Genomic DNA, 17456 nt, shown 5'->3' on the forward strand with positions numbered 1-17456 from the left:
GCTTGCTATCTTCCCTACCTAGAAAGAGCTTTCTTCCTAGTGGTCTCAGGAAATCCCAGTGTGGAGCCTCATACCCATTGATGAACCCATCACTGTGGTCCCAGTTTGCAACGTGCAAATTGGCAGGGCCTTGAGCAAGGGGTATGGCCTCTGCCCTGTCCTGCCACACATCCAGAGGGAGGGCAGGGAGTGGTGTTCCCTAAGGGCAAATCAGGGGTGAGTGCTGGGTGGGCATGAGGCTGCCATGCTGTGCCCCTTCTGCTCCCATACCCGCCATCTCAGTACCCACACCAGCCGGTAAGTGGAGGTATCTTAGTGAACCCCATAGCTGCTGCTTCTTGAAACCCAGTTCTGAAGCCACGGCCTGCCCATTCTTTTTCTGCTTTGCAAGAAAGAAATCGAAGACCTGTCAAATCCCGTTTTCACTTTATCTTCATTTCTGCCTGATTTCTGGCTAGTTGTAGATTCTAACACACTAGTTTCATTCCTTTGCTCCTTGGCCCCTGCCATTCTTACACACACACACACACACACACACACACACAGCTTACCAGCAGATGGGCCTAAAGTATTCTTTCCTAAATGAGAGAAGGGGCAGCAGAGTGACTCACGGTTTTCTTTGTGACCTGGCTGGTGCACTAATCTCCTTCCCTCTGGGTCTGGGAAGAGGAGAGGGAGCAGGTGGGAGGGAGGAAGACCGGGAAGGGCAGGAGGCTGAGGAGGAGTGGGGGCGGGGAGATGGCTCTGGGGGCAGAGTAGGACTGCTTGGCCCTCCCACCCACAGGCCTAAAGAGCCTGGGTTTCCCGATATCCCAAGTGGGTGGGGCAAGTTCATCTCCAGGGCCAGAGTGGGGTGCTGCCTGCTGAATGCTAGGCTGTGTGCATGAGAGAGGAACCAAACACGTGTGGGTGCTGCTCATGCCTCTGCTCTGGTGGGGGCCTGACAGTGAAGCAGGGAGGTCAGGCCAGGCAAGGAACCACTGTCGTTCCTAATCGTGTCAGAAGGAAACCTGCCCGGGCAGTTAAGAGCCCTCAGTGTTATCCGTGGTCATGCAAGGTAGACAGGAAGTCTGCAGACTGGATGAGGGTGCCTGTGGGAGAAATCAAGTCCAGCCCTACTGTCCTTCTCCTTGTTCTGGAAGGTTCCTTCGAGCACGTTCTAGTTCCCCCTGGAAGCAGTATGGGAGCCTGCTTCGGGGTGACCTTGAGCATGTGTCCCCTCCATCAGCAGAGCCTGCGTGGGCTCTGGCCTCTCGGGCACATTTGGTGACTGCCCTTTTCCTCCCGCAGGTCTACCAGGATAATGTGTACTCTCCGGACTGCAGGTTCCACTCCTTCAAGAAGGTGCTTTCTGAGATGGGGCCTGAGTACTCCAGCAACGTGGAACTCGCCTCCTTCCACTCCACCTCCAAGGGCTACATGGGCGAGTATGTGGCGTCCACCTCCGTCTGTCCCGCTGCCTCCGGCCCCGCCTGGTCCCGGTGCACCCCTGCCCCCTCGCCCTGCACAGCTAGGGCAGCCCTTATCTATGGCCTCTGCTGATCTAAGAAGCTGGAGACAGGCTGCAGCTCCCCCCGGGGGAGCCCAGTGGTGTGAGGACGACCCCAGGGCAGGGGCTTGCTTAAAATAAGGCCATGGTTAAAAGAAACCCGGCTACGGGTAAACGATACGAATGAAAGCAGCACCTCACAGCAGCTTCCAACACTAGTGTTTTCTGCTGGACCTGTCCCTGTTGCTCTGACACTGAAGAAAGCCTGAGGGAGGGCAGGTTGAGTGGACAAATGCCGTCTGGCCAGGCGGCCAGGCTTTGTAAACATCCCACCTGAGCCCGGGGCCAATCCTGAGTGTGTTCATTCAGCTAATGTGTACTGAGCTCCTGCTATAAGGACTGCTATGAGGACCGACCTGAGCACCGAGGGTGCAGCAGTGAGCAAACCACAGCAATCTGCCCTCACAGAGCTTATATTCTGGTGAGGAGACAGAGGTGACAAGTGAGTAAAATCGTGTATCAGGTGGACAAAACTATTTAGAGAAGAGATGGGAATGCCAAAAGGTAGGAGTGCGGTCACTGAAGAGCTGGCTTCTGGGTTAAAACCGAAGGAGGGGAGGGAGGGAGCTAAGCAGACACCTGAGGGAAGAGCATTTCAGGGAGAGGGAACAGCATGTGCAAAGGCTCTGAGGTGGAAGCGTGCCTGGCATGTTCAAGGAGCAGCAAGGGGCCTGGGAAGGAGAGGGGAAAAGTGGCAGAAGTTGAGACCAACGAAGTCTTAGGAGGCTACTTAGATTATTTTTTACTGTTACTCAGAGTGAGATGGGAGCCACTGTGTTGGAGCAGAGACGTGACCTCAGCTGACTTATGTTTTACTAGATTCTCCCTGGTTGCTATGTGGTGAGGGTGGGGCCAGAAGCGGGGACTCAAGTCAGGAGGCTGTTACAATCCAGGTGAGATATTGCGGGTCAGGTAGAGATGTGGAGAGGACACCTGCATCCTGGGTGTGTTGGAAGGTGGAGTTGACAGGAGTTGCTTGATGGGACAGATGGGTGCGAGACAGAGGAGTGAAGGATGATTCCCAAGTTCTTTGTCACAATAGCAGAAGGATGGAGTTACCATCGGTAGACGAGGGAGGCTGTGGGGAAGCAGTTTGGAGGCAGGAGCGGGAGCTGGCATTGGAAGTGTTCAGTTTCCCAGTACCCATTGGATGTCCAGATAGGCATGGACGCGTCTGCAGGCCAGGCCGAGACCCAGTGGCGCAGTCAGTCTGGGAGATGTCCGTGATGGAGCTGTTAGGTAGGTCGCTGAGCCCAGACATCTCACAGACAGACAGAGAAGCGGTCCGAGGACAGGGCCAGCGTTCTCACTGCTCAGATGCTGGGGGCAAAGAGGAGGGCCCTGCAGAGGAGACTGAGAAGGAAAGGCCAGTGCTTATAGCCGGCGGCACTCATTCCCAACATTTCGCAGGTTCTGTTCCGTGCCAGGTGTCACGATGGCAGAGGCGTCTTGTTTGTTAAGCGGGAGGCCAGTGTAACTGAAGCTTGAAGAAATATTTTGGCCAGGTCAAGGGGGCTGTCCCTTTGGGATGACTGCCTAACTGCTCTTGGCTTTGAGGTGGACAGGGGTTAATTTACACTGGTCTTTCTGGTCTACCCTGGTAGCAATGCTGCCTCTGTCATGTGCTGTGTAGCTCTTTTCCTAAAGAAATCTGTTCTCTGCTAAGTCATTTTCAAACTCGCGTGTTTATCGCACACCTCGCCATCTCTCCATCTGTGTTACTGATCACTCGTTGCATGGTGAGTCCGTGGAGGGTGGTATCCCGGCAGGACCCCATTGTCCTCAGATCCTGATTACGGGTTCAGACAGCTTTCCTCCACTTGGTTTTCTGTGCTTCACAGACGATTAAGCAGGAAGTCCTTCCTTTTGACACTTGTGATGGGAAACCTTTCTGAGATGCTGGAATTCATCTCTGGCCATGGACAGTCCAGACGAGGGATCAGATCAGAGAACTGTCTTTGCCAGTTCAGTCCTGCAGCATTTTATTGAGTGTCATCACGTCCGGTGCTCTGAGGTGGAGGGTGCAGGGCCACTCAGGGAAGTAAGACCAGGTTCCTGGCCTGGGGGCCGCACTGGTGCCGTCGGCAGTCTGAGCTTTCTCGGTCCGTCCAGAGAAGGAGGCACAGCTCCAGAAAGTATGACTGAGGGAACTGGTTCGGTTCTGAAAGTTTGTTAAACTCATTGCACATCTCAGCTTGTTGCCTGTGATTTGACTCAATGTCAGTCAGGATCCTCTTAGCGATAAGGAACAGAAATTCAGCCTGAACTGGCCTACACCAAAGAGGCTTTTATTACTATTTTTTTAAATCCATATCAGTAAACAGTGCAGGGGTAAAGTTGAATCAGAGGCTTAGCAGTGTCCATGGGACTGTCCCTGCTTTCTTGCTTTGTCTCATTTTCTTTCTTAGCTCTGCTCTCCTTGGGGTTGACTTTGTCTTCTGGCAGCAAAAAGTTCAGCAAAAGTCCTCATGCTCGCTGGCACCAGGGCGTCACTTGCCCACCCCGGGAGCCTGGGCAGGGGGATGCCAGGCCTGAATCAGGTGCCCCTTTGGAGCAGGGGCCGGTGTATTAGTAAAGGTCCAGGCTAAGCCAGTATACCAAAGAGGCCAAAAATACAGGGGCTCAAATAGAGATGTGAGTGTCTCTCTGTCTGACATAACAGTCCCAAGGTGGTTGGACGTCCTGGGCAGGCTGTGCTCCACTGGAGCTGTGGGACAGTCCTGCCTTCTGGACATGTGACATCCATCGCCAGCACTGAGGCTGCTGCCGCACTGTCTCCATTTCTCAGAAAGTGGGAAAAGGAAAGAAAAAGGAGAGAGCTTGCTTTTTCCTTGTACGGAAGTACTGTGGGGTTTACACACATCACGTCCGTTCACCTTCCGCTGGGAAGAGCTCAGCCACTTAGTGTTGGGCGTGGGGATGGTGACGGAGCTTCTGGCCAGACTGCATTTAATTGAGGGCTCTGTGACTGGTGGGCCTCCTCCTCTCTTCAACCCTCCAGGTGTGGCTACAGGGGGGGCTACATGGAAGTGATCAACCTGCACCCTGAGATCAAAGGCCAGCTGGTGAAGCTGCTCTCGGTGCGTCTGTGCCCCCCAGTGTCCGGGCAGGCCGCCATGGACATTGTCGTGAACCCCCCCGTGCCAGGGGAGGAGTCCTTCGAGCAGTTCAGCAGGGTGAGTCCGCCGTGTCCTGTGCTTTCTCTGTGTCACTGCTGCAGCCCGAGTCACAAGCACTTACCCTGTGCTCAGGATCACGATGGCCGGCCTTGTTCCAGGTGGCCTCCAGGGGGCACTCTTGGTCCCCTTGGTGCCTGAAGGGCCCTCAGGAGCTTATGTCTGAGGATGCGGCTGGGGCATTGTTTGAAGTGGGATGACTGTGCTTGCAAGTGGGTGTGATGACCCCTTCCTCTTCCTCACCTGTGGGCACCCAGAGTGGAGCAACTTTGTGCTGAGAATTCCCTGGGGAATTCTGTTACACAACTAAAAGGGAGAATGGATGGGCACTGATTGTCTGCCCTGGGCTTGCCTCTGGCCTCACCAGACGTCTCACAGCTCGAGGTGATTCAGGCAGACCTTGCCAGTTACAAGTGACAAAAACCCAACTCTGACTGTTTCAACAGAAAAAGGCATTTATGGGACATTCACCAAGAAGTCACTTTCCATCTGTTCCAGGCTCACATCATTTTTTTTATGTGTGGTGAAATACACAGAACATAAAATGTACCATTTTAATAATTTTTAACTGAGCAGTTTAGTGCATAAAATATATTCACACTGTTGTGCAGCCATCATCACTATCCATTTCCAGAACCTTCATCATCCCAAACTGAAACCGTCCCCATTAAACAAAACCTCCCCACCCACCTCCCTCAGTCCCTGGCGACCTCTGTTCTCCTTTTTGTCTCTGTCAGTTACAGTACTGCCAGTACTCACAGGAGTGGGAATATGCAGCATTTGACCTCTGCAATGTTTTCTTTCCCTTAGCATGACGTCTCCAAGGCTCATCCTTGTGGTAGCATGCATCAGAATTTGCTTCCTTTTCACGGCTGAGTAATGTTTTGTTGGATGGCGAGGCTACACTTGTTTATATCCATCGTCTGCGGCCACACCTTCCATCCCCCCCTCCAGCAGGACTTGCAGAAGTCCTGGGCTGACTCCGCTCTGGCCTTTGACACGTGTCCAGCTCTGAGCCAGTCGTTGACTTGCTTTGCCTGGGTCATCTTCCCTATGCACACCACACAGATTGCGAGTGGGGAGGGGTGGGCCCCCCCAAATGAAGTGGTGAGGACATCTCCTAGAAGCACGTTTTAAGGTGTCCCATCCAAGGCCAAGTCCATTAAGACTTCTGAGCAGGGACTGGTGGTGCCCGTTTTCAGGCGTGACATCCTGGTACGAGAATAGAACCCACGACACAGGCTCTCCAGGACCTAGCTGTGTCCTGGGACTCCCTGCACTTGTATGTCCTGTGTTTCCGGGCACGTGGCAGCCTCGAGGGCTGCGTGTCATGGAAGAAGTTCCTGCAAAGAGCCGTGTGTCGCCACCTCCCTGGTGGCTGTGCTCACGCACACCAGCTCCCCTTTCACCAGTCGGCCCTGCCACCCGGCACGGAAGGCAGTTTCTGGTGGCTGAGCCGTTCCGTGACGTCCGGTGAGGCTGACTTCTGTGCGTTCTGTGTCCCATCAGGAGAAAGAGTCTGTGCTGGGTGATTTGGCCAAGAAAGCTAAGCTGACAGAAGACCTGTTTAACCAAGTCCCAGGAATCCAGTGCCAGCCGCTGCAGGGGGCCATGTACGCCTTTCCCCGGGTGTTCATCCCCAGCAAAGCCGTGGAAGCCGCTCAGGTCAGGGCACCCAGCCGGGCGGCTCCCTCACCAGCTCCACTTTGGGTTGCGGGGTTGGGGGCTGCTTCTTGCCAGCAAAAGTGCTGGCCCTAGAGGACCTGAACTTGGTGGACCCCTAGGTTAGCTGATGCTCACTGCATAAAGATGACGGCCCCCGAGGCCCGGCCGGCCCCCACGTGCTGTGGGGGTGGGGCTGTGTGCGGGCCCCAGGCAGGTGCTGCTGACCTTGGCCTGGTAAAGCCAGTGCTCTGGAGGCAGGTGCCCAGGTGCGCTGCGATGTCCTCAAACTTAAATGCAGGCCTGGGGCCAATGACAGCTCTGGTCCCCTCGAGCTGGCCTCTGTGCCCTAGTGCCTTGCTTCCCAGACTTGTTAAGGTTCTGATTGGTTCAGGAAGTCTGTGGAGGGTCCGAGATTCTGTGTTGTCAGGCGATGCCACAGACCCTACTTGGAGGATCAAGGGCAGAGCAGGGTTTCTGAGTGTGGTCCCCACCCCCACCCCAAAACCTCCTCAACACCTTGTTAACCATTTAGAGTCTGCCCTGCCCCAGACCTACTGTGTCAGCACCCGGTGTCGGGGCCCGGGGCCCAGTGAACAGGTGCTGGGCTGTGCAGACCAACAGTATCCCCCAGGATCCCCCCAGGTGCAGACCTCAGGGCCTGTTGTCAGGTTACGTGGCTTGGCGTACAGGAGGCCACAGTCACTGTTTGTTGAGCAACTGCCTGGGGCAGGTACAGACTGGCCCTCACGATGGAAACGCAGACGCGCCCCAGCCCATGGCCAGGCTGACGTCCTTCAGGCTCCTTGCCCCTGCACCTGCTGCCAGCAGCATCCAATGTGCAGCCTTGGTCCCTGTGGTGGGGGAGGGGGAGGGCCATGTCCCCTTAGGACCTGCTGTTTCCACTGTCTTTGGCTTCAGTTCCCAGTGGTGTGTTTGTGCAAAGCCAGGAGTGAACCCTAAGTTCTGCCCTGCTCCACAGGCCCATGACATGGCCCCCGACATGTTCTACTGCATGAAGCTCCTGGAAGAGACTGGCATCTGCGTCGTACCCGGCAGCGGCTTCGGGCAGCGGGAGGGCACCTATCACTTCAGGTACCATTTCCTCTTGGCACCAGGGCTGGGCCAGGCTTGTCCTGGGAAACCTGGGCTTCTGGACGCAGAGCTGAAGCTGGTTTTGGAGACAGATGTATGCAGCCTCTGCCTCGGCCCCCATTCTGTCCTGCAGAGCCAGGGTCATCTCCTTGAGAGCTCTCGCCCCCTCTGCCACCTCCATCACTTAACCTTCTGGAATGTTTCTGGTGGTGTTTTCTTCTTTACTTCCTGTCCCCTGTCACCTCCATGATAGCAGCATATAGCATTTGGGCGCTCAGTCGCCCATTTGCTGCACCAAAAGCCTGCTGAGATCCTGCATCCGAAACAAAGGGACCCGCTGCACCCACAGTGACGCATTTCCCAGGGTGTGTGACCGTCCCTGTGCAATGGGGACTCCCGGAGCTGAGCAGGCTCCTGGCTGAGGCCTGTTCTGTTTGGAACAGCACCTTCTCCGTGCCCGGGGCTCGCAGGTGGCCCCTGCAGCAGACACTAAAAAAAGAAGTGTCCTGAGCTTAGCTGACATTTGGCAGCAAGTGTTGACTCAGTCAAGGTCATGGGCTTCATGCCCTGGATGTGCAAGAGTGTTTGGTTGGCCTTTCCGCCCTAGTGATAGGTTCCCCTCAGCAATTTGGTGCTGATTCAAAAAGCCGCCTTTAGGGCTGGGAATCATGTAGACAGTGTTGGAGGGAGGATTTCGTTACCGAGGCAACCTGGGAATTCCTTTGGAGGGAGCGTTGTGATTGGAGGTGCTCACTGTAAGCGACTGGACTGGCCGGTGGAGATGGGAAAGGCTTGGCTAGCAGGGGTGGGGTCTCCATGTCTGCAGGACAGAGAGTCACGCTCTGGAAGAGCTCTGAGCACCAGTCAGAGTGGGGTGCAGACCTGCGGTAACAGCTGGGTCGCTCCGCCTGACTGCTGCCCCAGCGTATTGCTTTAGTTCATATGTAGTATCACTCGGGTGAAAAAAAGAAGGTATGAATGGGGGAGGGGTAGTGGTTCCTCCAGTGCCAGGTGCTGTCGTGACAACTAAGCTCACTGGAGCTGTTGCAGTAGGCCGGCAGGCCCGTCCGTCCCCACAGCTGCTGCGGCAGGAGTGAGCTGCCGGCTTCACGCCCCTCCCCCCTTCCAGAGCCGCGTGTCCAGGCTGACACTGCTCTCTCTCCCCACAGAATGACCATTCTCCCTCCAGTGGAGAAGCTGAAGACGGTTCTACAGAAGGTGAAGGATTTTCATATAAAGTTCCTGGAGAAGTACGCATGAGGACTCAGCCCGGGGGAGACCCGGCCCCGGCCCTTCCCTGACGCCCACCCAGGCCAACTGAACTCACCTCCCCCAGCGACTCTGCCTCAGGCCTCACAGGCCACTGGTCGCTTTCATCGTCATTTTGCCCCAGGAGACTTCTTTCTCTGTGCCTTGATGTTGGGAGCTCTTCTCTTCCGAGCAAATGTGAATTGGGGATGTCTCAGGAGCCCTGGTATCTTTTGATGCAACCAAAGTAAGGGGACGGCTTGGCGTGTGGTGCTGGTCTCTGCTCTGCTGCTGCTGTGCGTTTGGGAAGTTCATGTGGGGGCTGAAACAACCCGGGTGTGTTGGGTGACATGTTTCGGATCTGCAGAAATGAAAAGGTGCTGGGAAATATATGGCTTAACCATGGTGAGCACTGGCAATAAAACCCTTAGCCATGTGGAAATCTAGTCCTTCCAGGAGGAGAGCCTGGAAGTCCGTGGAAGTCAGACAGGGCCCACCCTCTGTCTGTCCGTCAACAATGGTGGGGGTGGAGCACACGGGGTTGCATGGGCTGCCAGGCGAGGCTGTGGTGTGCACGGGGCACCATAGCCAATGTCCACATGTCCTGCAGGGGAGGAGTGGCTGTGAGGCAGGTTCCAAGTTGAACCAGGTTTGCACTTGGGAGCACGTAGCTGGTACTGTAGCGCGGACTGTACATGCAAGGGCTTTGGCTGGTGAAGGGTTCTTTTGAGCATGTGGAGGCTGAGACCCCCATCTGAGAGGTGTCCCTGGACTTCAGCCCAGGGTATCTCAGTCAGGTGGAGGCGTGAGGATCCGTCCCACTGTTACCCAACTGCGGTTCTCTCCCATGAGCTGGGTTGAGCCCTTACACGCATCGCCCTCTGCTGGCGACAGCAGGGACAAGGAAAGGCCTTAACAGTCAAACCCCTTCCTCTCCTCCCCTCGTGTCCAGTTGTTGTACACTGATTTTGGTCCATTTTTTCGCCCTTAATTGGCCGAAGTGCCTGGTAGCTGGGCTGCCGTGGGAGAGGACATGGGATGAACCTGACATGTGCAAAGGTGTGCTGCCTCCACATTTGCTGCTGGCCCCTCTTCCCAGGCTCTGCAGACCGTGTCTGGTAGCATCAGACATCTCTTCAGGTTGGGGGTCCCACCCACCAGCTGTGCAGCTTCCCTGGCTTAGCAAGCCCGGGTGGGGGCCCGACCCACACTCCACAGAGTGGGCGCTACAGGCAGCAGTTGGTGTCGTGCCCTCTTCGCCTTCACCACGAGCCCCTCCTACCACCAGCCTTCCCCAGGGGGCAGTTAGGGAACCCAAGGCCAGCTCAGGAGTCAGAGGACCTAGCAAGTCCCAGAAGAAAATGGAAGGCCCTGGAGAGGAACATGAACAGGAGTGAGCTCGGAAAGCAGCTCCTATGCTCCCGTTTCCCTGCTGGGTCCATGCAGGGGATGCAGCGGAAACTTCAAATTGTCCCCACTCACTGGCATGACAGCCCTAGGAAGAATGCAGCCACAATCTTAAGTAACAACGGGAATGCTCTGGAACTTTTCCTCCCTTAGGAAAATGAGAACACAGCACCTGTGCTTGTCGTATGGTATATAAACCAGGATGGGTCCCAGAGCTGTGAGATTTCTGGTGGAAAGGTTAAGTAGTAGAAGCTAGTTTATTTTTTATATTTTTGTAACAATTGCTTTTTTCATGGGGGGGAGGGGAGGCTAGTATTTGTAGTCTTAACAAGTCCAGTAGTTTTTTTAATAAATCTCTTTAGACTATAAATAACCCCTAAAAACTTTGCAACGTTTACATGATTTTTAAAAAGATGACATATACACTTGGGTTACTTTTAAAGTAAATGAATAAAAACATACAAAGGAGCGCTGGTTTGGGGATTAATTTCCTTCAGCAGGAATGCTGGTCACAATAGTGTTCATTTTCTACAGATTCGATTCTGGTGTCTCGTGTGGGCACCACCAGAGAAAGTTGTTTGTCATTTGAGGTCACACTGTAAACGTAAACCTGTGATGTTTTCTGTCATTCATCTAGATATGCAGGTGGGGGGGGACGCTGGGCTGTCCCTTGGGTGGTCCATCACTTCGCACCTCGAGGCCGAACAGGTGGTTGCCCCAATGTGTGGATTTGCAGGAAAAGGGGACAGACCTGCCTGTCCCTGCTTTCTAACCTGGGTTCTCATAGGCGTCTCCTGGCCAAGGTACTTCGTGATCGCTCCGCTGGAAATTTTGAAATAAAATACATTTCAAAAGTGGTGACTGTGCTGAACTTTCCTTATAGTTTAGGGATCGAGTGGCCGTCACTCATTGTACTTCTTCACTCTCTGTAACTTGTGTTCCTAGCACAATAATAAAAGTTTCCCTCAGATACTACAAACTTCAGTCAGCCTTTCAGCTTCCATTTCTTCTTAGAACCCTGAGGTGCTTTTTGTTGCTTGAGGTGGAAAAACTTCAAAGATGGAGTAGAGTGTTGTTAAAATGAACACAGACCTTGATTTTGTAGTAGGAGTGAAATAACAAACAGCTTCTTTATAGGGGGCCAGAGGCCAGTGGGGAAATGGGAAAGGGTCCACACAAGGCTTTCCCACACCCACAGCAGTTTTGAAGTGTGTTTTTCAAATTCAAAACTAATTTTCACCCAAAACTAAAATGTCTGTCTTTATTAAAGAAACTTCAGGGAAAAAACCCAAAAAGGACTCTCAGTTGAAAGAAAAGAAAACTTACTCAAAGTAGCGTGAGAGGAAAAGCGGAATCTCTGGAAGCCTGGGAGGGGAGCTGGCTTTGGTTCTCACGGTCACTGTTAAACACAAAGCCTGTCTTATCCTCCTCTGCACCTGGGAATTCCAAGGAAGCGCTCTGATTGGCTACCTTGGTCCACATGCCCTTCCCCGAGCCAGTCTCTGGCCCATGAGATTCAGGTGTTTGGCTGGCCCTGTACACAGAGTGGGAGGCAGAAAAGGGGGTCAGGGTCACCAGCCCCACCAGAGCCATTGGAGAAGCCGCCCCCTCTGAAAGGAAAGGGGGTTGGAGGTGGTGCTGCACTAACACTCTTTCTAGAGAGGCTGGGGGAGGATGGTGGGCTCAGGGGGATTGAAGGTCATTACTGGTTGATAACCAAGGGGACTGGAGATACTGTCTGTACCTTCCCTTCACACACACACACACATGCGTCTGCGGACTAAACTTGGTAGGTGTTGTACAGAGAGTTTATTAAACAGACAGGGATTGGAAGACAGTTGTTATTCGAGATTGTTTTCAGTATAGAGATTGCTGTAACACCTAGATTGAGCAATGGCTGAGCAGCTGTGTGCCAGGCCCAGGGCTCAGTGACGGGGAAGCAGCAGATACTAAGACATGGTCCCATGATTTATAAGGTTGATGAGGCCCCATGCTGGTACGAGTGGGGAAAGCAACACTGCTACACGGTCGGTAGGGCTATGAAGTTGTACAACCTTTTGGGAGGGTATTTTGGCACTGTCAATATTAAATGTACACATGCCTACTTTAAAACTACAGCAATCAAGACTGTATGGTATTGCTAAAAGGACAAACAAGTAATAGAACAGAATAGAGTCCAGAAATAGATTCACATACATTTATCACTTTGGCATAAAATAGACTACTCACACACACTTGCATACATAGATGTCTTTGGCACAGTTGTACTGACAAAATGATTTTTGACAAGCATGCCAAAGCAATACAATCAGAAAGGAAAGTCTTCAACAAATGCATCTAAAACACCTGGATATACCCTTGGGGGAGAGATGAACTTCAACTCCTAGCGTGTTTCCCTGAAAATAAGACATAGCCAGGCAATCAGTTCTAATGCGTCTTTTGGAGCAAAAATTAATATAAAACCTGGTATTATGGTATAGTATAGTATATATTATATTATATTATCTAAGACCCAGTCTTATAGTAAAATAAGACGAGGTCTTATATTAATTTTTGCTCCAAAAGACGCATTAGAGCTGATTGTCTGGCTAGGTCTTATTTTCAGGGAAACACAGTATCTCACACATACGCAAAATTTCAAATAGATCACAGACCTAAAATGTAAGAACTAAAACTATAAATCTTCTAGAAGAAAACTTACGAGTGTATCTCTGTGACTTTGTAGGTAAATATTTCTTATGACAAAAAGACACAAATCAAAAAATTGAACTACATCAAAATTAAGAACTCTTTTTAAAGGACACCTCTAAGAAATGAAAAGCAGACCACAGACTGGGAGAAAACATTTTCAGAACATAAACCCCACGAAGGACTTATATCAAGAGTACATAGGAAGCATTAAAGGAAGGAACCTTAAAAATGGACGGTGGAGAAAACAGCACAAGTTATCCACTTATTTAATTGAATAGAAAACGAAGGTGGGTTAGTGAGAAAACCTTTCTAATGAATTTTGGTTTCTTAAAGGTCTGAACCACTTACTCGACCACTTCGAAAAAAAACTTATTAGGTCAATTCTCAGAGAGATCCAAGATGGCGAAGTAAACACTATACCTGTTTCCTTCTGTGAACACATTAAAATTACAACTAAATTACAGAACAACCAAACTCAAGAACCATCTGAAGTCTAACTGAACAGAAATCCTACATCTAAACATACAAAGAAGCCATGTCAAGACTGCTATGAGGGGTGGAGACACGGAAGTAGCTAACCCCAAACCTCGGTGTGACAGTTGAGAACCAGGAGGGATATCTTGGCCACAGAGGTCCCCCCAGAGGAGCAAGGGACCCCAGGCTCTCCCCAGCCCAGAGTACTGGTGCCAGAAAGGGGAGGCCCACAACATCTGGCTGTGAAAACCCGTGAAGATTCCAACCCTCCAGGTGGGATGGAAGGCGGCAGGAAACCCAAGCGTCCTCTTAAACAGCCGGCGCACAGACTCGCTCACTCACAGGCACTCACCTTGGGCTCCAGCGCAGGGACGGTGATGCAGGGGATGTCAGACGCACACGGGGGGCTTTGTGGCCAGGGCTGGAAGACAGTCACCGTTTCCCGTGTGAGGGCCTCCTCCTCTGCAGCTGGCAGGCAGACGCCATGTTACCTGTGTTGAGCCCACCCCCCACGCTGACGGCCAAATCCGAATCCGATTGGCCTGGGGAGCTCCGCACCCCACCCCACTTCCCCATCCCCGGAGATTCTTGCTCTGGGAGCAGCCAGCCCCGCCTGCATTGCACTCTCCCTTGGGAAAACTGTCAGAGACCACGGGCCCCAGGTAGGCATCAACTGGCCTCAATATTCTCTGAGACTTTTGCTGAGTCGTTCCGGGCTCAGCACTGGCACCAAACCAGAGTCTACATTAACCTGATGACCACAACTCTTCCCACTGTAGTGACTCTAAGACCCCGCCTAAACCAATTCACATATCACATGAGGCTTTATCAGTGCCTGAACCTTAAGGGAGCTGGCCGTTGGCAGCAGGCCTCGGGTGTCCTGGTGTTTTGTGGGGCTAGCCCAAACTTGGTACCAGTGGCAGATGTCCTCGGTTCACAGCGTGGACTCTCTTACGTGTCTCCAGGTTTAACACAGGCAATGAACAACCACAGATCGCTTTGTAGCTCCTACCAGGTAGTCCCCAGCTAGTCACAGGCAGTAGGTGACCTGGGCCTGCACTGGAACCCCTCCCAAGCAGCCCAAAAACCAACATACTTGGAGATTGGCTTCAGACCACCGCAGAGCACCACCCAATTAGCCGCACAAGTGGCACATACAAAGGGCAGTCTCAACAGGCAGTCTCATTGGGGCAAATCCCCCTGAGCGGGGTAAGTCCCTTGCACAGCAGTCTGTAAGCTGTGGACGTGGCCAAACCCCACAGCCAGTCAGCCTGAGGGTCAACCCCACCCACTGACATGCCAATAGCAATCAAGGCTCAACTATAACAGGAGGGCACACACAACCCACACAAGTGACACTCCTAGAGGACCCAGTGCAGGTGACCAGGGAGACTGTGCCACTGGGCCCCACAGGACACCTACTACATAAAGCAAGTTGGCAAGACTGGGAGACATAGCAGATCTACCTAACACATAGAAACAAACACAGGGAGGCAGCCCAAATGAGGAGACAAACAAACATGACCCAAATGAAAGAAAAGGAGAAAACTCCAGAAACAGAACTAAACAAAATGGAGGCAAGCAACGTACCAGAGACGGAGTTCAAAACAATGGTTATAAGGACGTTCAAGGAACTTTGTGAGAACTTCAGCAAAGAGATAGCAAGCATAAAAAAGAAGACATAGAAATCATGAAAAAGAACCAGTGCTTCCCTCCTTCCCTGGTCATCTTTGACCAGCTTCAATGTCAGGAGGTCACCCCTAGAGCACCTTTCTGACAATGTGTATCAGGGATGGGACTTGGGGGGCAGCACTCGGGCCTGAGCCCTGAAATTAGAACCTTAACAAGGCAAGTCAACTGTTCAGCATGTCAATTTCCTTCCCTGCAACCTGGTGGAAGAGTGACAGCTCTCAGCCAAATGGTCAAAATGATCACAGGAAAGCAGATAGAAGGAGAATGCACCTGAAAGAATCATCTGACTGCTAAAACCTGCCAGTGAATAATAAAGAAGGAAATAAGTCTCCCCTGACTAGACTCTGCTGTGCGTGCCCACCCCACCCACCACTCATCCCACCCTCTCAATGCACAGAATCTCTAAATTGATATAGTCACATAACTGGCACATGTCCACAAAGCCTATTTAATCCATTGTCCATCTTAGCCAGAGGGTTTCAAAGATGAGGAGATGGGTATTGGGCACTCTTTAGGAGCTGTGTACCCAGGTGTTTGCACTCTCACCTTTGCAAAGCTGATGGGACATTCAAGATGGGCTCCACTGCTAAGTTACAGGGCGTTAGCTTTTTAAAAAACACAGCCAGTGGGGATCCTGTAGGTGACCAGCTAGCTCCTCCTGGTGCTTAGACAGTTTTTCATCTGGAAATTGCCTTTGCAGGCCTTTATCTTAGAGAAACAATGGCTATACAACAAGATTCAACATAAGAATGTTCATTGAAAGATTGTTGGTGATTATGAGAAGTCGGAAATTACCTGAAGACCCCCCATTAAATTTTGTTACATTCATTCAGTGCACAGTATGTAGTTGTTCAAAAACAATGTTGTAGAGTGTTTTATGACATTACTTACATAATAGAAAATACATCCAATATGATTGTTTTTAAATATATGCCTGCATAACTGTTCTGATAGCATGTACACTCAGTAGAAAATGATTTTCTTTGTTTGAGGTCTGTGGGTGTTTCGTTTCCATATAAATCAAATCTCATTGCCTCTTTCTCTGTCTGACATACTCCACTCTGCACAATACCCTCCGGGTCCAAACACGCTGCTGCAGATGGCAAGAAACCATTCCCTTCCCTGGCCGAGCAATATTCCATTGTATATGGAATCCTCTCATCACTTACTGGCCATGTGACCTTTCTGAAATTCCTTAGTATCGCTGGGATTTGGCTTCCTTATCTGTAAACTGAGCACTGAGCCTGGCACATACCCGTCATGCCATGTTGGCTGGCTGTCATGACGGTCCATACCCTCAGATGTGGAGGCAGCGAGCTTCCTTCCATCTTGCTAAGCCGGTTCATCCACAGCATCATTGTTCTCACCAAATGAGTGGGTGTAATCAGTACTTGGGACAAAATACACAAGACCTAATTGGTGCAGTGGTTAGACATAGCTTCACGTGGACTTCTCACTTCAATTATCAGTTACCAGATGGGATCTCCGAAGTCCTATCTATTCCCCAGAGTCGGATGACTTGTGTGTAAAAAAGCAATTACTATACCACAAAGAACACTGTTCTTCAGCGTTACACATTTTGGTTAAAATTCTTTGTGACACCAAAAGCACAAGGAACAAAAGAGGTAGATTGGACTTATTCAAAATTAGAAACCTTTGTGCTTCAAAGGACACTATCAAGAAAGTGAAGACAACCCATGGAATGGGACAAATGTTGGCCAAATTGATAAGGAATAAACAAACTGGAACGACCATACAGTGGAAGCTTAAGACATGGACGAAATCTTAAATGCATATTGCTAAGTGAAAGCTACATGCTATATGGCTAATTATAGGAAATTCTGGAAAAGGCAACAGTAAGAAGTGGTTGTCATGGGTTCAGGAGACGGAGAGGGAAGGAGTCAAATAGGTGAAGCACGGGATTTTAGGGTGGTGCGACTTCTGTATGACACCACAGCAGTAGATACATGACATTATGCATTTGTCAAATCACACTGAACTTACGGCAGAGTGACCCTTGATGTACCTGGATTTAAAATCACTTAGGAGGTGCTGGTGGGGTTTCCTGGGGTGGAATGCAGAATGCAACACAACGAAACTCTATTACAAACAGATGAAACAATGTCCCTGAAAGGGGTGGGGGGAAAAGTGCTGAATTAAATAACCTTGACAATGGAGTCTAAAATTGAAGGCGAAAGGGATGATACTTGGCACTTGGCACCATACTCGTCGATAAAGGTGTTTCCCACATGGGCACGGGTTACTTCTGAAAGCTCTGTACACGTAAACTGGAACAGAATAACTACACCAGTGGTTGGCAGATGGTGGGGAGCAAGGCTTCTGTGTTTCACTTAACTAGTGATTCAAAGCAAGTAGAACGGTTAGAAATAACTGTTACACATGGAATATTAGTATAGGGACTTTCTACAAAACACCTCAAAATTGTCATCAAAAACCAATTC

General features: G+C 51.2%; 1 protein-coding gene across 2 annotated transcripts in view; it reads left to right on the forward strand.

Moving 5' to 3' along the window:
- Positions 1-10605, forward strand: part of GPT2 (glutamic--pyruvic transaminase 2) — a 29209-nt gene extending 18604 nt beyond the window's left edge. For both annotated transcript variants that reach the window (XM_081031645.1, XM_081031646.1), the window contains 5 exons: positions 1291-1427; positions 4551-4725; positions 6235-6390; positions 7370-7482; positions 8652-10605. In XM_081031645.1, coding sequence (XP_080887771.1) covers positions 1291-1427; positions 4551-4725; positions 6235-6390; positions 7370-7482; positions 8652-8742 — 672 coding nt within the window. In that variant the 3' untranslated portion in view covers positions 8743-10605. The remainder of the gene's footprint in view (positions 1-1290; positions 1428-4550; positions 4726-6234; positions 6391-7369; positions 7483-8651) is intronic.
- The last annotated feature ends 6851 nt before the right edge of the window (positions 10606-17456 follow it).

Source organism: Rhinolophus hipposideros, assembly GCF_964194185.1.
Source record: "Rhinolophus hipposideros genome assembly, chromosome: 21".
In the NCBI taxonomy this organism is placed as follows: domain Eukaryota; kingdom Metazoa; phylum Chordata; class Mammalia; order Chiroptera; family Rhinolophidae; genus Rhinolophus; species Rhinolophus hipposideros.